Source organism: Delphinapterus leucas, chromosome 13, assembly GCF_059928025.1.
Source record: "Delphinapterus leucas isolate spDelLeu-1000000601 "Yukka" chromosome 13, BTC_Dleu_Yukka2, whole genome shotgun sequence".
Classification (NCBI taxonomy): domain Eukaryota; kingdom Metazoa; phylum Chordata; class Mammalia; order Artiodactyla; family Monodontidae; genus Delphinapterus; species Delphinapterus leucas.
This window is the reverse complement of record NC_143141.1, coordinates 68,749,003-68,769,557: the sequence shown is the minus strand read 5'-3', so window position 1 is coordinate 68,769,557 and position 20,555 is coordinate 68,749,003. Positions and strand designations below refer to the sequence as shown.

General features: G+C 35.6%; 1 protein-coding gene across 14 annotated transcripts in view; it reads left to right on the top strand.

Moving 5' to 3' along the window:
* BIRC6 (baculoviral IAP repeat containing 6) overlaps positions 1 to 20,555 on the top strand; it is a 245,498-nt gene that overhangs the window by 82,115 nt on the left and 142,828 nt on the right. For 6 of the 14 annotated variants that reach the window (XR_016395304.1, XR_016395305.1, XM_089922371.1 and 3 more), the window contains exons 24-31: positions 7,441 to 7,628; positions 8,451 to 8,774; positions 9,000 to 9,099; positions 11,345 to 11,559; positions 11,883 to 12,103; positions 12,450 to 12,796; positions 19,114 to 19,333; positions 19,854 to 19,987. Coding sequence is in view for 12 of the 14 variants with exons in the window: in XM_089922371.1 (XP_089778497.1) it covers positions 7,441 to 7,628; positions 8,451 to 8,774; positions 9,000 to 9,099; positions 11,345 to 11,559; positions 11,883 to 12,103; positions 12,450 to 12,796; positions 19,114 to 19,333; positions 19,854 to 19,987 (1,749 nt within the window). In the remaining 2 variants the exon portion in view is untranslated. The remainder of the gene's footprint in view (positions 1 to 7,440; positions 7,629 to 8,450; positions 8,775 to 8,999; positions 9,100 to 11,344; positions 11,560 to 11,882; positions 12,104 to 12,449; positions 12,797 to 19,113; positions 19,334 to 19,853; positions 19,988 to 20,555) is intronic. The other 8 variants (XM_089922372.1, XM_022574123.3, XM_089922369.1 and 5 more) reach the window with 3 other exon arrangements.

Here is a 20,555-nt window from a genome sequence, read left to right as displayed (position 1 = left end):
CTGATTGAGTAGGGTCTGTGTAGTATAGAATTGCATTTATGTATTTGTTGGTCAGCCTTCTGTTCCATGTTATCGTTGTTAAATTCACCTAATCATTGCATATATAGATAGTTGGTTCATTTTCATCGCTGTTTACGATTCTACTCTCTGAATAAAACAAAATTTATGTACCCACTATTGATTTGTGTACTCTTGAGTGACATTTGGGTTGTTATATTGTAGTGCTGTTAGTACTAGTGGATACACTATTCTCTTAGCTATGACTGTAGAAGTTGATTTGCTGCTTTATAGGGTTTTCATATATTCAACTTTAGTAAGTAACGTTAAAAAATGCACTCCTTAATTTACAAGCATATTAAGATTTTCTAGTTATCATCTTATTCATTTCTATTTAAAATGCTGTGGGGTCAAAAGAAATACTTTGTCAGTCTGCAAAGTTTATTGGGAATTGCAGAGGATCAGCAATAATGCTTGACAATAATGTTTACTCTGCACTTGGTGAAGTGTGCTCTGTATATCCACTTGGATTAATTGTGGTCTTCAAATTCTCTGTCTTTGATTATTTCATCTTGTTTGTTTTTGTTTTTAGTTAATAAGATCAGCATGTTAAATTCCTTTCATTATACCTGTGGATTTGTCTATTTTAGTTTCAACAGTTTTTATTTTATACATTTTGAAGCTACCATATAAATTTAGAATGGTTGTACCTTTCTTGTGAATTGAATCTTTTATCGTTAGGTATTATCTCTCTCTCTCTAAGATTGATTTTCCTAAAATTACTTTGTTTGATATTTCTCTATCAGCTTTCTTTTAGTTACTATTTGTATGGTATATATTTTTCCTTCTTTTTACTTTCAACTTTTCAGTGTCTCCTTTCATTTTAGTCATGTCTTTTATAAGCAGAATTTAGTTGCTTTTTTCCTCCCCTTCTTTCAATTGGAGTATTTAGTTTATTTACATTTAATGTACTTAGTAATATATTTGGATTCAAATCTACCATGTTTTTCATATATTCTATTAGATTTCTCATCTTGCCTGTTAGATGTTTCTTTTTCTCCTTTGTTTCCATTTTATTGGTGATTGTATTTTTATTGAGCTATTTTTCTACTTTTTATTATAATATTTTTAGCAATCATCCCAGAGAGCATAATATACACATATCCTTGACATCCAGAAATCCAGTTGCTTTTCTTTTTACCATACAGTGCAAATATATTGAACATTATTTATCACCTTTCTAATTTATATGGCAATGTGGCTTTATACCTTAATTTTATATGTATTTTAATTCCATGGTTATTATTATAGTTTTTATATTCAGTATTCATTTGGATTTATTTCATAACTCCATTTTCATTTCTCTGTTTCTTTGCTTTTGAGCTTTTCTGTGGTTTGATTTTTCTTTATGTCTGAAAACTCTGTAAGATCACTTTTTTGGTTCTTGTCTACTGATGATGAATTAACTTAGTTTTCTGTAGGAAAATTTCAAATATTTCTTGAAAAATTAGATAAATGACAGCCATTATCCATACATAGTATCTGTTTATTTATTATTATTATTTGTTTTTTATTTTTATTTTTTTTTGGCAGTACACAGGCCTCTCACTGTTGTGGCCTCTCTCGTTGCGGAGCACAGGCTCCGGACGCACAGGCTCAGTGGCCATGGCTCACGGGCCTAGCCGCTCCGTGGCATGTGGGATCTTCCTGGACTGGGGCACGAACCCGTGTCCCCTGCATCGGCAGGCGGACTCTCAACCACTGCGCCACCAGGGAAGCCCTGCATACATAGTATCTTAAACAATGCGGATGTCCTCTTTAATAACTGATCCATTTTTATTATAATTTTCTAAATTAACTATCGTTTATTATGATGCACTTTATCATAATCTAATAAATTAGTATAATCAATGTCATAGTATCATCTAATTTTCAGTACTTAATTAAATTTTTCTGAACATCATAATAATAACTTTCTACATTTGGCTTGTTTGGATCAAGATATGTCATCTTCATTCTTTTTTTTTAATAAATTTATTTTATTTATTTTAATTTTGGCTGTGTTGGGTCTTCATTGCTGTGCACGGGCCTTCTCTAGTTGCGGCAAGCGGGGGCTACTCTTTGTTGTGGTGTGCGGGCTTCTTATTGCGGTGGCTTCTCTTGTTGTGGAGCATGGGCTCTAGGCACGCGGGCTTCAGTAGTTGTGGCACGTGGGCTCAGTAGTTGTGGCTCGTGGGGTCTAGAGTGCAGGCTCAGTAGTTGTGGCGCATGGGCTTAGTTGCCCCGCAGCATGTGGGATCTTTCTGGACCAGGGCTTGAACCCATGTCCCCTGCATTGGCAGGTGGATTCTTAACCACTGCGCCGCCAGGGAAGCCCCCATCTTCATTCTTGAAGAGTATTTCACATGTTATAGAATTGTAAGCCAGCTATTATTTCTTCTATTTATTTAAAGGTAATCTTTCATTTTACTTTACACTGTTTTTGTTAGACATCACTTGTCAGTCTTATTATTCCTTTTTTAATTTCATTGTCAGTTTTCACGGTGTTTTTGAGATTCATACTCTTCCCCCGCCCTCCTTGATTTCTCCCCTTCACCTCCTTTCTCTCTGTTTCCAGCATTTTTCTCTGATTTCCTACATGTGGTTTCAGTTGTAATTATCCTGGTTGGGATTCACAGAGCTTCTTGAATGCTTACTTCGTATCTTCCATCAGCTTTAGAAAGATCTCAGCCATTAACTGTTGAAACACTGCTTCTGCCCTGTTTTTTATCTTCTTTCTTCTTGCATCTCCAGTTTCATGTATGTTACACTTCATCACTATAACTGACATAATTTCAACTTTTAAATCTCTTCTTTTACTATGGGTATTTTCTTCTAATTCATCTTAGTTTAGTCTTTCTCTCTTCTGATGTGTAATCATTTGTGGGGGAAAAGCTATCTTTCCTTCACTCTACTGCAGTGTCACCTCTCTTCAGAATTATGTGTTTGCTGTCTGTGTGGGTCATTTCTGTTCCTTTGGTCAGTTTATCTAGCCTTATGCCAGTACCTCATTGTCTTAATTACTGTAACTTTATGTTAAGTCTTAAAATCTGCTAGTACAAATCTACCAACTTTTTTTCTTTTTTGGTAGATTTAGAAAATTTATATATGAAGTTTTCATAGTGTTGTGCAGTCATTACCACTAATTCCAGAGCGTTTTAATCACTCCAGAAAGAAACCCTGTAACCATTAACAGTCACTCCCAATTCCCCTCTCCCCCATCTTCTAGCAATCACTAATCTGTTTTGAGTCTATGGATTTGCCTACCCTGGACATTTCCCATAAATGTGGAATCATATAGTATATGACCTTTTTGTCTGGGTTCTTCCACTTGGTTTAATATTTTCAAGGTTTGTCCATTTAGCATGTCTAAGTACATCATTTTTGTAGCTGAATAATATTCCATTTTATATTTACCACTTAAAAATTTTTTTGGATGTACCACATTTCGTTTATCTACTCAGCAGTTAATGGACATTTGGGTTGTTTCCTCTTTTTGGCTATTAAGAAAAATACTGCTGTGAACATTTTTGTGTTAAGTGTTCATTGTGATGTATGTTTTCAGTTCTCTTGAGTGTATATCTAGGAGTGTAATCCACCAACATTCTTTTTCTTAAAGGTGCTCTTTCATAAAGATTCTGGGTCTTTTATATTTCCATTTTTTCCAGCTTTATTGAAATATAAATGACATACAACAGTGAGCAAGTTTAAGGTGTACAGTGTGTTGTTTTGAAAAATTTATATATTGTAAAATGATTACCTCCATAGCATTAGCTAATACCTTCATCGCGTCACAGAATTACTATTTCTTTTTTGTGGTGAGAACATTTAAGATCTACTCTCTTTGTAACTTTCAAGTATATAATGCAGTATTATGATCTATAATCAATGTGCTGTACATTAGATCTCCGTAATTCCATTTAAATTTTAGAATTGAATTGATAATTTATACTCAAAAAACTTATTGTATTTTAATATGGGGTTTGAATATAAGTCAGTTTGGGAGGATTGACATCTTAACATTAAGACTTCCAGTCCATTAACATGGTAATATTCTTTAGTATATATTTATGCTAAATTAGGTATTCCATTTATCTTGGTGATGTCTTATAGTTCTTGGTGCACTAGAAGTTTTGCACATCCTTTTTAGATTTGTACCTAGCTATTTGATTTTTTATGCTTTTATAAGTGCTATTTTTCTTAATTTTATTTCCAGGTTTTTCTTGCTGATCTATAGAAGTATAATTGATCTGTGTATATTAATCTCATACCTGGTGATACTGCTATATTAACTTATTAATTCTTGTAGATTGTACATTCTTAGGGATTTTTTTTTAGGGAGTTTAAATATACACAATTATATCATCTGTTAATAAAGAGATTTTTACTTTGTTGTTTTTCTAGTTGTTATATCTTTTATTTCTTTTTCTTGCTCTATCATGCTTCCTAGGACTTCCTGCATTTATACTGAATAGAAATGGTGATAGTAGTCATCTTTTTCTTGTTCTCACCTCTTTTTTTTTATATCTAGTTTTAGAGGCTCTTAGTATAAAAATAGGAAATGATATTGAAAACTCTGTGCAAAAGATTTAAAAATTAGTTTTATAGTAGCAGGATGACTTATATTTCTTGGGTTGTTTATGTCTCTTATGTGTTTCTTGTGACTTAGCTCATTTTCCTTTAAATATTATTTGGGCATTAGATTTTTAAAATCAGTAAAGGGCTAAAATACACATGGTTAATATTGAAAAACCACTTAAATTACCCCAAAGTACAAGTACAACATAAATGCCTTAGTAAGTCTAATAATTTTCCCTCTAGAGTTGGAATGAACTGCTGCTGCTTTGGTGGAACACTTGATGGAGCAAATGGATTTCATTTTGCAGCACACAACTTATATGAGTTATGATTGCTCTTTCTTTGCCCAAGCTTATATAGTAGAATTTGTGCAAGTTAAATGAGGTGTATGATGGCTACACTGTAATGATCATGTTTTTTTTTTAAGTTGAGGAGAGTTTTAATTGTTAAGAGGCTATGCACAGTTTTGTTGTTATTTCAATCTTGTGATTATAGCTTAGTTTTTAAAAATAGTTTATTTGAATTCTGGCATAATATAGTCATTGTTAGATGTTAAGATAGGCTGTCAGATTACCTTTTTCCTCCCCTTTTCAGGTATTTATGAGCAGATTACTTCCCTCAATTTTATTTTATTTATTTTTATTTTTATTGGAGTATAGTTGATTTAAAATGTTGTGTTAGTTTCTGCCATATAGTTCCCTCAATTTTAGATACATTATCTGTAAAATGGGATAACATATTACCTACTCATGTGCCATTGCAAAGATTAAATGAGTTGATGTAAGTTCCATGCTTAGCACTATGCCTCATGTTAGGTTTGATTTCACACAGCCCTTGGTTCTAACCCTAGTTCTACCATTAGGTAACTCTACAGGGTAACTTCTCTGAGCCATTCTTTACTTAATCAACTAAAGACCAGAATCATAGTACCTGCCCTTCAGGGTTCATTTGTTGAATGTAGTAATTAACTAAAACAGTGTAAGGTAGTAGGTAATACATACTAAACATTTGTTATTATTGTAGCAGTTATCTTTCCTTAATATAAGTAAGCCTTTCTCTTACTTCACTTAGTATAATAATCTCCAGGTCCATCCATGTTGCTGCATATGGCATTATTTCATTCTTTTTCATGGATGAGTAGTATTCCATTGTATATATGTACCACATCTTCTTTATCCATTCATCTGTTGATGGACATTTAGGTTGCTTCCATGTCTTGGCTATTGTAAATAGCGCAGCCATGAACATTGGGGTGCACGTATCTTTTCAAATTAGAGTTTTCTCTGGATGTATGTCCAGGAGTGGGATTGCTGAATCATATGGCAATTCTATTTTTAGTTTTTTAAGGAACCTACATACTGTTTTCCATAGTGGCTGCACCAGTTCACATTCCCACCAACAGTGTAGGAGTAGGAGGGTTCCCTTTTCTCCACACCCTCTCCAGCATTTGTTATTTGTAGACTTTTTAATGATGGCCATTCTGACCAGTGTGAGGTGGTACCTCATTGTAGTTTTGTTTTGCATTTCTCTAATTATTAGTGATGTTGAACATATTTTCTTGTGCCTATTGGCCATCTGTATGTCTTCTTTGGAGAAATGTCTATTTAGGTCTTCTGCCCGTTTTTTGATTGGGTTGTTTTTTTTTTGTTATTGAATTGTATGAGCTGTTTGTATATTTTGGAAATTAAGCCCTTGTTTATCACATCGTTTGCAAATATTTTCTTATAGGTTGTCTTTTTGTTTTGTTTATGGTTTCCTTTGCTGTGCAAAAGCCTATAAGTTTGATTAGGTCCCATTTGTTTATCTTTGCTTTTATTTCTATTGCCTTGGGAGACATTGGTACGATTTATGTCAGAGAATGTTTTGCCTGTGATCTCTTCTGGGAGTTTTATGGTGTCATGTCTTATATTTAAGTCTTTCAGCCATTTTGAGTTTATTTTTGTGTATGGTGTGAGGGTGTGTTCTAACTTCATTGATTTACATGGGGCTGTCCAGCTTTCCCAGCACCACTTGCTGAAGAGACTGTCTTTTCTCCATTGTATGTTCTTGTCTCCTTTGTCGAAGATTAATCGTGTGAGTTTATGAAATTAAGTTTTTATTTCAGCTTTTTCCAAAATGTTTTACACAGATACTGGTAAATATATCATGGGAAAAAAGTTCTTTTATGCTGTATATTTGAATAACATTGAAAAGAGGAGTAAAAAAATTTTAACTTCGTGCGATTTCATAGACCTGTAATGATGGTAATGTTCATGGGTAAGCAGTATGTGCCAGACTTATTTGACTGTGCATCTGACATGCTTCTCCTCTTCTTAGTGTTCTGAGGAGCATATGGTAGGAAACGTTGCTTTGCATATTCTTTGTGGGCAAGATTCTCTTTTCCAGGCTATGCTTTAAATGAGGAAATAGGTGTTGTCAGTCTTCTTAAATGATGTTCTTGTAATTGAAAGTTGTTTGAGCTTTTTAGGGGAGGGAGAAGAAGGTGGTGTTGCTGTAAGAAACTTAGTAAAGGAAACTCAGCCTATTTCTTATGCTCAAATTGCATAAGAGTTCAGCCATGTTAAATGAAATTTCTTCCATGCTGACAATATTTTTAAACTCAAAAGCATACTAATTTTTCTTTGATCAAAAGTCATTCCTGGATCCCTTATACTTGAATACTATTATTATTGATATACTTTTACCATTAAGATTTCCTCTAAAGAGTCTTATTTTTTAAAGGAAAATTAACTGTAGTTTTAGTGTGAAAGTAGTATATACTTTGTATATGTTTCTCTGTGAACCTTTTCTTCATCCTGTTTCTTTTCCCCCCTTGTCTTATGCCAGTGAGTTCCTTCGGGGTTACTCCTGCAGTAGGTGGACTATCATCTGGGACAGTTGGGGAAGCTTCGACAGCCCTGAGTTCAGCAGCCCAGGTAGCTTTGCAGTCTCTCTCTCATGCAATGGCTTCAGCCGAGCAACAGCTACAGGTGCTGCAAGAGAAACAGCAGCAGCTTTTGAAGCTTCAGCAACAGGTTGGAGACTATTTGGCTCTTTGTTCATGCTGTCTCTAAACTTCAAAAGCTGAAAAACTGTAAAAATGACCATTATTTTTGTAAAGGTTGACCGATCTGAGCTAATCATTTTCTACAAAAATTGAGGTAACATCTTTGTGATATACTTAAATTTTTAAAACTTATATAAATGCATTTTCTTTGATACATATCTGGGGGTATATAATTGATATTTTCTTTGCAGTCTTTAAGTAAGTTCCATTCCTTACTCTGTTTATAAACACTCTTGGTCAAACATAAGAGTTAAAAGTTACTATTTTAATGGATTGAAAAACCTAAAACAACATCTTAAAGACCAATTAACTTAACGTGAATTAAAATTTACTAATAATAGCAGATGTTTTGGAAACTTCATACAATTCCAGGTGACAAATTGTATCGGGTTAGGCAGCATGAGAATCCATTTCCTGTTAATATTTTGTTTTGAGGAGAACTTTCTTTCCTTATTTACATTTAATTGTTCTGGTTCCTTTCCGCCTTTGAGAAATTCCTATTTCCCAAATACTCAGGAAAGTTTATATCAAATATTTAAGGAAGTATGTGTGTGTGTGTGTGTGTGTGTGTGTGTGTGTGTATTATACACACACACACACACACTCACACACACACACATATATAGCATAGAAGTACTCCATGTTGAGTCCATTTTTTACTTAATTTCCTTTTTATTGAACTAGGATACAGTTAATCATGTTTATTTTCACAATATATACCCACGTAGTATTCCCCACAATTTAGATAGGCAGGATTAGTCTATATTTGTTGCTTTTACTTCTTTTACAGAAAGCGAAGCTGGAAGCCAAGTTACATCAGACAACAGCTGCAGCAGCTGCAGCAGCATCAGCAGCATCAGCAGTAGGTCCTGTTCACAACTCTGTGCCTTCCAACCCAGTGGCAGCCCCTGGATTCTTCATCCATCCATCTGATGTTATTCCACCCACTCCAAAAACAACACCACTTTTTATGACTCCACCACTCACCCCACCCAATGAAGCAGTTTCCGTTGTGATTAATGCCGAACTTGCACAGCTTTTCCCAGGCTCAGTTATTGATCCCCCAGCAGTCAATCTTGCTGCACATAACAAAAATTCCAACAAGTCCAGAATGGTAAATTACTATATTTTAAATAGGTGTTCGCTTAGACATTTAAAAGTATTTTGATGTATACGCTAACTTTAGAAAGCAAAGTTTTATTACGTTAACTTGTTATATCAAATTAGATTATTTTATTTAATGTTACAGAAATGGGACTTGTTAACTTTATATTATGGTTATTAGTTTTTATAGAGCAAGAGTGATATCAATATAGAGTTATACTTTTTTCTTTTCTAGAATCCACTTGGCTCTGGTCTAGCCCTTGCAATTTCTCATGCTTCACATTTTCTTCAGCCTCCCCCTCACCAGTCCATTATTATAGAACGGATGCATTCAGGTAATCTTTGATTTGCTTAAAATATTCTTTTTGCCTTGTCTGCTGGCTCTTTGAAGACTTAATATTTTGTAGTTTGATTTTCCTGCGCAAATAAATCACATCTGCTCTTGGGAAAGTGCTTTTTACCAAGAATAAGCATTACATAAGGCTCAAGCTGTGTGCTTACCAAGTTGAATGGAAGAGTGCTGCTGAGTGGTTTCATTAATTGTATCCAAACAGTGGATTTCTTCTGTATAAGAATCTCACCTGGGGCTTCCCTGCTGGTGCAGTGGTTGAGAATCCGCCTGCCAATGCAGGAGACACGGGTTCAAGCCCTGGTCTGGGAAGATCCCACATGCCATGGAGCAGCTAAGCCTGTGAATCGCAACTACCGAGCCTGCGCTCTAGAGCCCACGAGCCACAACTGTTGAAGCCCGCGTGCTTAGAGCCTGTGCTCTGCAACAAGAGAAGCCACTGCAATGAGAAGCCTGCGCACCGCAACGAAGGGTAGCCCCTGCTCACCGCAGCTAGAGAAAAGCCCACACGCAGCAGCGAAGACCTAATGCAGTCAAAAATTAATTAATTAAAAAAAAAAGAGAATCTCGTCAACTATGGTTGATATAAATATCTGTCTTTATTGTAGCTGCTCAATTACCATTACACTAAAAATTATGCTTAAAGAAGTATTCATTAAGACTAGCATTCTAATGTTGGAACCATTTTTTGAGAATAGCTGACAAAATTACTGCTAATTAAAATAACTGAGTAGGATTACTAACATTTCATGGTCTCTGGATAGTTCACATTTTACTTAGGCTTGTACCATGCTTATATGCTACAGACCTGTGATCAGGATAGTTGCTTTTAATTAGAGCATGTTTACTAATACACTGTAGGCAATATTTGCCTTATTATCCTACCAAATGTTATTTCTGGGCTTGAATAGCAGCAGAATTTAACGAAGTCCTTAGGTGTGTTTTATAGGAGGAATTAACATGAATATAGTGCATACTGTATCACTTTTCATCATATGAAGAGTTGAACCATATTTGCTTTATTGCAGTGGGTTGTTTCCTCTTTGGAAGAGAGAGTTTTAAAAATTAAAGTGGTACATGCTGTTTTCTGCCCAACTAATCATTCATTGGTAACAGTAATTAGTGTTCATGGCATATAGACTGAAATTCGTTGTTGTCCAGTCTTTATGAAATGTGAGCAGTTGTTTACACTATGATTTGGTTTTCTATCTGTGGACTCGACTGTGGCACGTAAGCCCCCTAAAGGGGGGAGAATTATGTTTTTTGTTCAGTAGTCTTTCTGTTTAGGAAAATACTGCCTTGTTTTCCTTAAAATGGCTCTATGGAGATGGCACTAGTCCTACAAGTTAAATTTACTTGGGTTCCTTCACTGTAAAATGTAACTGGTAAGGTTGCTATCTGCCCCTAACACAATAAAGAAGAAAAATAAGTAGGATTTTATTAATGCCTGCTGTTTCACTAATTGAGCTTATTCCTGAAATGTGTGTGAGTTGAGAGATGCAAATCTGCTCCTCTGTTTCTCTCAGATCATTCTTTTGTTAATATATGAGCTTACACATAAAAGACATACTGTCTCTTTAGTGTGGCCCTTAAGAGTAAGCCTTCTTCTTCATTTGGTACTGAGCTGAAGAGACAGTGATGTGTCAGTATGGGAGGGAAGCATTGTTTGTAAGTAAGTTTTATCTGTCTCCATTGGAGGACCTTCCTCAGAGATTTTTTAGTGTGGTAGTAATGACTACATGTGATTTCAGCCTTACGCTTGCCCTTTACATCTTAACCCCAATGTAAGATGCAACTCCAAAAGATGTTAAATAAGGCTTAAGAAAACCAAAATCAAATAATAAAATTTGGTATCAGTAATAAATACATTTAGTTGTAAAATTAAAAGACCAAATGACTGAGAGAAGAACCGATAGGTACTTCATTGAATTAATCTATATTTTTGCTGATTTACCTTTTTTTGCTCTAAAGTTTTAAAATAAGCTTATATGTACAGTTGATTGCCTTCACAGTAACAAACTTATTCTTGTATATTTTTTACTTAAATCTTGGGGTTCAAACTAATATAAATTGAGGTTTTAGACAGTTTTTGAATGAGAATTATTAACATTTCTTCTTGTTTATAGTTTAGTGAGTTGATTTCATATTTTAAGATGAATGTTCCAGAGTGTGTCTTTTGGTTAATTGATACATGGTATTTTGTGTCAGCTGTTGCTCTCTATCTCTCATAGGAGCAAGGAGATTTGTGACCTTGGATTTTGGTAGACCAATACTGTTGACAGACGTATTGATTCCTACTTGTGGAGACTTGGCCTCCTTGTCAATTGACATTTGGACATTAGGAGAAGAGGTTGATGGGAGGCGATTGGTAGTGGCAACAGATATAAGCACCCATTCACTAATTCTTCATGATTTGATACCACCTCCAGTGTGTAGATTCATGAAGGTAAAGAACTTCAAGAAAATGAATTGATATGCCTTCCATGTTTCTGATAAGTTATGGAAAATATTCAGACATATAATTTAAAAGTATCATTATAGCACAGGGAACCATATTCAATATCCTGTGGTAAACCATAATGGAAAAATTATGTATAACTGAATCACTTTGCTGTACAGCAGAAATTAACACAACATTGTAATTCAACTATACTTCAATTAAAAAATAAAAACAAAAGTATCTTTTTATAATTTATAATATAATTATCTTTTAAAATACATGACTCAGATTTCTATTGTGGTAGATGGGTGGTTATGTATATTTATAAGTTTTCATTTCAGATCACTGTCATTGGACGCTATGGAAGTACAAATGCCAGAGCTAAAATCCCATTAGGATTTTACTATGGTCATACCTATATCTTGCCTTGGGAGAGTGAACTGAAATTAATGCATGATCCTCTGAGGGGAGAGGGAGAATCTGCAAACCAACCAGAAATTGACCAGCATTTAACAATGATGGTTGCTCTACAGGAGGATATACAGTGCAGGTTAGTAGAAAATTGCAATATATTTTAGTCTTATTGAAACCCTATATTTTCTATAATGTCTCCCACATACTTGTCAAGAAATGACTTTTCATAAGTGTATAGAAAAGAGAAAAAGGCAGTAGGACACTAGCATGTTACAATAATGTTTAATGCATTAATATATTGTGATTAAATAATTGGTTCTATTTTTTTTAGTACTTACCAATTGATGAATTGACATTGATTAATTCTTTTTAATGGTTGTGTGTTAACTTGTTTTAGAGATTTAATTTTAGTGTGTATTCGTACGTGTATGTCAAAGAGAACATTGCAGGAATTATTTTGTTCGTTTATTTTTTACTTACAGGTATAACTTGGCTTGTCATCGACTAGAAACTCTTTTGCAAAGTATTGATCTTCCTCCTCTCAACAGTGCTAACAATGCACAGTACTTTTTGAGAAAGCCAGACAAGGCCGTCGAGGAGGACAGCAGAGTCTTTTCTGCCTATCAGGACTGTATTCAGCTACAGCTTCAACTAAATTTGGCTCATAATGCAGTGCAGAGGCTCAGAGTAGCTCTTGGAGCAAGTAGGAGGATGTTGAATGAAACTTCAGACCCAAAAGATTTAATTCAGACGTCTTCCACAGAGCAGTTACGTACTATCATCAGATATTTATTGGACACTTTGCTCAGCCTTCTTCACTCTTCCAATGGTTTGTATTTGACTTAAGTATTTAAAAAGGCCGGAAATATATTTGATGTGATTTTGTTGCATGTTTTGTTGTATTCATATTTCCTGGGTTCTGTTTATTTTGGTATCCTTTCTGATGTATTTATGTAATGTGTTTTTAGGTTAATTCATTTTTTCCCCTTATTTTTGTTTTTCTTAAATAGATTATTTTTAAAATTTTTTGAATTTTACTTTATTTTTTTTATACAGCAGGTTCTTATTAGTCATCCATTTTATACACATCAGTGTACACATGCCAGTCCCAATCTCCCAATTCATCCCACCCCCCCCAGCCGCTTTCCCCACTTGGTGTCCATACATTTGTTCTCTACATCTGTGTCTCTATTTCTCCCCTGCAAACCGGTTCATCTGTACGATTTTTCTAGGTTCCACATATATGCGTTAACATACGATATTTGTTTTTCTCTTTCTGACTTACTTCACTCTGTATGACAGTCTCTAGATCCATCCACGTCTCTACAAATGACCCAGTTTCGTTCCTTTTTATGGCTGAGGAATATTCCATTGTATATACGTACCACATCTTCTTTATCCATTCGTCTGTCGATGGGCATTTAGGTTGCTTCCATGACCGGGCTATTGTAAATAGTGCTACAGTGAACATTGGGGTGCATGTGTCTTTTTTTTTTTTTTTTTTTTTTTTTGCATGTGTCTTTTTGAATTATGGTTTTCTCTGGGTATATGCCCAGTAGTGGGATTGCTGGATCATATGGTAATTCTATTTTTAGCTTTTTAAGGAACCTCCATACTGTTTTCCATAGTGGCTGTATCAATTTACATTCCCACCAACAGTGCAAGAGGGTTCCCTTTTCTCCACACCCTCTCCAGCATTTGTTGTTTGTAGATTTTCTGATGATGCCCATTCTAACTAGTGTGAGGTGATACCTCATTGTAGTTTTGATTTGCATTTCTCTAATAATTAGTAATGTTGAGCAGCTTTTCATGTGCTTCTTGGCCATCTGTATGTCTTCTTTGGAGAAATGTCTATTTAGGTCTTCTGCCCTTTTTTTTTTTTTTTGTGGTACGCGGGCCTCTCACTGTTGTGGCCTCTCCCGTTGCGGAGCACAGGCTCCGGACGCGCAGGCTCAGCGGCCATGGCTTACGGGCCCAGCTGCTCCGCGGCATGTAGGATCTTCCCGGACCGGGGCACGAACCTGTGTCCCATGCATCGGCAGGCAGACTCTCAACCACTGCGCCACCAGGGAAGCCCTTCTGCCCATTTTTTGATTGGGTTGTTTGTTTTTATAATATTGAGCTGCATGAGCTGTTTATATATTTTGGAGATTAATCCTTTGTCCGTTGATTCGTTTGCAAATATTTTCTCCCATTCTGAGGGTTGTCTTTGTTTATGGTTTACTTTGCTGTGCAAAAGCTTTGAAATTTCATTAGGTCCCATTTGTTTATTTTTGTTTTTATTTCCATTACTCTAGGAGGTGAATCAAAAAAGATCTTGCTGTGATTTATGTCAAAGAGTGTTCTTCCTGTGTTTTCCTCTAAGAGTTTCGTAGTGTCCGGTCTTACATTTAGGTCTTTCATCCATTATGAGTTTATTTTTGTGTATGGTGTTAGGGAGTGTTCTAATTTCATTCTTTTACATGTAGCTGTCCAGTTTTCCCAGCACCACTTATTGAAGAGACTGTCTTTTCTCATTGTGTATCCTTGCCTCCTCTGTCATAGATTAGTTGACCATAGGTGCGTGGGTTTACCTCTGGACTTTCTATCTTGTTCCATTGATCTGTGTTTCTGTTTTTGTGACAGTACTATATTATCTTGATTACTGTAGCTTGATAGTATAGTCTGAAGTCAGGGAGTCTGATTCGTCAAGCTCTGGTTTTTTCCCTCAAGACTGCTTTGGCTATTCGGGGTCTTTTGTGTCTCCCTACAAATTTTAAGATTTTTTGTTCTAGTTCCGTAAAAAATGCCATTGGTAATTTGATCGGGATTGCATTGAATCTGTAGATTGCTTTGGGTAGTATAGTCATTTTCACAATATTGCTTCTTCCAATCCAAGAACATGGTATATCTCTCCATCTGTTGGTATCATCTTTAATTTCTTTCATCAGTGTCTTACAGTTTTCGGCATAGAGGTCTTTTGTCTCCCTAAGTAGGTTTATTCCTAGGTATTTTATTCTTTTTGTTGCAGTGGTAGATGGGAGTGTTTCCTTAATTTCTCTTTCAGATTTTTCATCATTAGTGTATAGGAATGCAAGAGATTTCTGTGCATTAATTTTGTATCCTGCAACTTTACCAAATTCATTGATTAGCTCTAGTAGTTTTCTGGTGGCATCTTTAGGATTCTCTATGTATAGTATCATGTCATCTGCAAACAGTGACAGTTTAAAGTCTTCTTTTCCAATTTGTATTCCTTTTATTTCTTTTTCTTCTCTGATTGTTGTGGCTAGGACTTCCAAAACTGTTGAATAATAGTGGCGAGAGTGGACATCCTTGTTTTGTTCCTGATCTTAGAGGAAATGCTTTCAGTTTTTCACCATTGAGAATGATGTTTGCTGTGGGTTTGTCGTATATGGCCTTTATTATGTTGAGGTAGGTTCCCTCTATGCCCATTTTCTGGAGAGTTTTTGTTATATATGGGTGTTGAGTTTTGTCAAAAATTTTTCTGCATCTATTCAGATGATCCTATGGTTTTTATTCTTCAATACGTTAATATGGTGAATCACATTAATTGATTTGTGTATATTGAAGAATCCTTGCATCCCTGGGTTAAAAACCCACTTGATCATGGTGTATGATCCTTTTAATGTGTTGTTTGATTCTGTTGCTAGTATTTTGCTGAGGAGTTTTTCATCTATATTCATCAGTGATATTGGTCTGTAATTTTCTCTTTTTTTTGTAGTATCTTTGTCTGGTTTTGCTATCAGGATGATGGTGGCCTCATAGAAAGAGTTTGGGAGTGTTCCTTCCTCTGCAATTTTTGGAAGAGCTTGAGAAGGATGGGTGTTAGCTCTTCTCTAAATGCTTGATAGAATTCACCTGTGAAGCCATCTGGTCATGGACTTTTGTTTGTTGGAAGATTTTTAATCACAGTTTCAATTTCATTACTTGTGATTGGTCTGTTCATATTTTCTATTTCTTCCTGATTCAGTCTGGGAGGTTATACTTCTCTAAGAATTTGTCCATTTCTTCCAGGTTGTCCATTTTATTGGCATGCAGTTGCTTGTAGTAGTCTCTTAGTATGCTTTGTATTTCTGTGGTGTCTGTTGTAACTTCTCCTTTTTCATTTGTAATTTTATTGATTTGAGTCCTCTCCCTCTTTTTCTTGATGAGTCTGGCTAATGGTTTATCAATTTTGTTTATCTCCTCAAAGAACCAGCTTTTAGTTTATTGATCTTTGCTATTATTTTCTTTGTTTCTATTTCATTTATTTCTGCTCTGATCTTTATGATTTCTTTCCTTCTGCTAATTTTGGGTTTTGTTTGTTCTTTCTCTGCTTCCTTTAGGTGTAAGGTTAGATTGTTTATTTGAGATTTTTCTTGTTTCTTGAGGTAGGCCTGTACAGCTGTAAACTTCCCTCTTTAGAACTGCTTTTGCTGCATCCCATAGGTTTTGGAACGTCGTGTTTTCTTTGTCATTTGTCTCTAGGTATTTTTTGATTTCCTGTTTGATTTCTTCAGTGATCTCTTGGTTATTTAGTAACGTATTGTTTAGCGTCCATGTGTTTGTGTTTTTTATGTTTTTCTCCTTGTAATTCATTTGTAATCTCATAGCATTGTGGTCAGAAAAGATGCTTGATATGATTTCAATTTTCTAAAATTTACTGAGGCTTGATTTGTGACCCACGATGTGATCTATCCTGAGGAATGTTCCATGCGCACTTGAGAAGAAAGTGTGATCTGCTGTTTTTGGATTGAATGTCCTATAAATATCAATTAAATCTATCTGGTCTGTTGTGTCATTTAAAGCTTCTGTTTCCTTATTTATTTTCATTTTGGATGATCTGTCCATTGGTGTAAGTGAGGTGTTAAAGTCCCCCACTGTTATTGTGTTACTGTCGATTTCCTCTTTTATAGATGTTAGCAGTTGCCTTATATATTGAGGTGCTCCTATGTTGGGTGCACATATATTTATAATTGTTATATCTTCTTCTTGGATTGATCCCTTGATCATTATGTAGTGTCCTTCCTTGTCTCTTGTAACATTCTTTATTTTAAAGTCCATTTTATCTGATAATGAATATTGCTACCGCAGCTTTCTTTTTTTTTGCCATACGCGGGCCTCTCACTGTTGTGGCCTCCCCCGTTGCGGAGCACAGGCTCCGGATGCACAGGCTCAGCGGCCATGGCTCACGGGCCCAGCCACTCCACGGCCTGTGGGATCTTCCCGGACCGGGGCACGAACCCGCGTCCCCTGCATCGGCAGGCGGACTCTGAACCACTGCGCCACCAGGGAAGCCCTGCAGATTGCTTTTGATTTCCATTTGCATGGAATATCTTTTTCCATCCCCTCACTTTCAGTCTGAATGTGTCCTTAGGTCTGAAGTGGGTCTCTCGTAGACAGCATATATGTGGGTCTTGTTTTTGTTTTTGCTTTTTTTCTTCGGTGCACAGGCCTCTCACTGCTGCGGCCTCTCCCACTGCGGAGCACAGGCTCCGGACACGCACACTCAGCGGCCATGGCTCCCGGGCCCAGCCGCTCCATGGCATGTGGGATCCTCCCAGAGGGTCTTGTTTTTATATCCATTCAGCAAGCCTGTGTCTTTTGGTTGGAACATTTAATCCATTCACGTTTAAGGTAATTATCGATATGTATGTTCCTGTGACCATTTTATTAATTGTTTTGGGTTTGTTTTTTGTAGGTCCTTTTCTTCTCTTGTGTTTCCCATGTAGAGAAGTTCCTTTAGTATTTTTTGTAGAGCTGGTTTTATGGTGCTCAATTTTCTTAGCTTTTGCTTGTCTGTAAAGCTTTTGATTTCTCCATGGGATCTGAATGAGATCCTTGCTGGGTAGAGTAATCTTGGTTGTAGGTTCTTCCCTTTCATCACTTCAAGTATATCATGCCACTCCCTTCTGGCTTGTAGAGTTTTTGCTGAGAAATCAGCTGTTAACGTTATGGGAGTTCCCTTGTGTGTTATTTGTCGTTTTTCCCTTGCTGCTTTTAATAATTTTTCTTTGTCTTTAATTTTTGCCAATTTGATTACTGTGTGTCTCGGCGTGTTTCTCCTTGGGTTTGTCCTGTATGGGACTCGCTGCGCTTCCTGGACTTGGGTGGCTATTTCCTATCCCATGTTAGGGAAGTTTTCAATTACAGTCTCTTCAAATATTTTTTCGGGTCCTTTCTCTCTCTCTTCTCCTTCTGGGACCCCTATAATGCGAATGTTGTTGCATTTAATGTTGTCCCAGAGGTCTCTTAGGCTGTCTTCATTTCTTTTCATTCTCTTTTCTTTATTCTGTTCCGCAGCAGTGAATTCCACCATTCTGTCTTCCAGGTCACTTATCCATTCTTCTGCCTTAGTTATTCTGCTGTTGATTCCTTCTAGTGTAGGAATCACTTATTGTATTGTTCATCTCTGTTTGTTTGTTCTTTAATTCTTCTAGGACTTTGTTAAACATTTCTTGCATCGTTTCGATCTTTGCCTCCATTCTTTTTCCGAGGTCCTGGATCATCTTCACTATCATTATTCTGAATTCTTTTTCTGGAAGGTTGCCTATTTTCATTTAGTTGTTTTTCTGGGGTTTTATCTTGTTCCTTCATCTGGGATGTAGCCCTCTGCCTTTTCATTTTGTCTATCTTTCTGTGAATGTGGTTTTTGTTCCACAGGCTGTAGGATTGTAGTTCTTCTTGCTTCTGCTGTCTGTCCTCTGGTGGAGAGGCTATCTCTTAAATAGATTTTTGATGATTTTTTTCTTGAGTTTCTGCTATTGATGTGTCACATCATTGTGTTACTAGCAAAATAATAAATAATGTTTGAAAGTGCAACAGTGAAAACTGTTAATAAGTTGCTAATCTAATACAGAACTGTCATTTTCTAACCAGGAGCTATTTTTGATTATTATATATGATGTAATGTGCGCACACGCACACACAGCCATCTGATACACTGAACTCCACCAAAAAAGAAACATAATTGATATAATTGCTAATTCTTCTTTTCTCCAAGTATTTGACAGTTAAAATTCTACATATAAGGAGTAAATAAATGAATAGGAAAATAAATAGACCAAAAATATGCTGGTAAAGAGGAAAGCCTGTCTAGGGATGCTGATGTTGATACTACAGCATGCTCTTAAATAGGAAATTTTACTGTTTTCTTTCTTGTAATAGGACACTCTGTTCCTGCAGTTTTGCAGAGTACATTCCATGCCCAGGCCTGTGAAGAGCTTTTTAAACACCTGTGCATCAGTGGAACCCCAAAGATACGGTTACATACTGGTCTTCTACTGGTTCAACTCTGTGGTGGTGAAAGATGGTGGGGCCAGTTTCTTTCTAATGTTCTTCAGGAACTGTACAATTCAGAGCAACTTCTCATCTTTCCACAGGATAGGTAGGTCAGAAAATATTGGAGTAATTTGTTATTAGTGACTTATGCTTCCCGCAGTGTTCTGATTTGGAAATCTTATGTATGTGGATACTGAGTGTGGAGCAATGAACTAAAGCCTGTCTTTTCACAGTTTGAGGAATGCCCAGTGAAGGGCATTTTGAAGAAGATTCTACATGATGTAACTGGACTATATTCTTTAGTTTCCTAACTGAATCTGTGGAGTTTATAGATCTGTGTTTACAAATATTTCCTATCAGATCATGTTATTTTATGTATCAAATTTATATTTTTGAATGTATTATACAGTTCTCTTTTGTTGATTTCTTGTAGATAAAATTAGAAAATATAAGCAGTAGCTGAAAAAGAGCTAATTTTAACATTATACTTCCAGATATAAATCTTACTAATAACCAGATATTCTATCGTTACTGTCTTAGATTACAAAGTGAATTAATTTTAAGATGAACACTTAAAGTGATTCATATTGGCTATTTTATTTGTACCTTTTTTTTTTTTTTTTTAGGGTCTTCATGTTACTTTCCTGCATTGGTCAGAGATCACTTAGTAATAGTGGAGTATTAGAAAGCTTACTTAATCTGTTGGATAATTTACTGTCACCTCTTCAGCCGCAGTTACCCATGCATAGGAGGACAGAAGGTATTATTTAAATTAGTGATCTTTAGTAAAAACGTAAGATTCCTGTAAATACTGCTTTTATAAAATGAGTAGTCTGAAATATTTATTTTACTATTCATTTTGCTGCACACTTTAATATTTTTATGATGTAGACTTTTTAGAATGATCAGCCTTCGTGTGATTGACTGCCATGTGGTTACTGCTTTTTAAAAATATGTTACCTTTTCTTTATGTGAGTTTTGAACTTGGGAATTGTTGTGGGTATGTTGTTTTTATACTATCATAGATAAAATCAAACTCTTGTGTTTAAGCTTTAAGGCAGCATTGCTGTTCTCATCATGGATAATGAGCTTCATTGGAGCAAGAAAATTGTTATTGGAATAAAAACTTTAGAGCATAGTTTAAAACTGTATGAATTGTAACTTGAGAGACTTTTTAAATTTCAGTCACCTGTAAGTCTTAAGAATAGCCTGTTATACCTTGTTTTCTAGTTTATAAGTTATTATCTGTTAGATTCAAGCTACACTTATGAATCTATTTTTGTACCAAGAAGCATTTGTCATGTCTTCCATTTGATTTGATGTGTTAC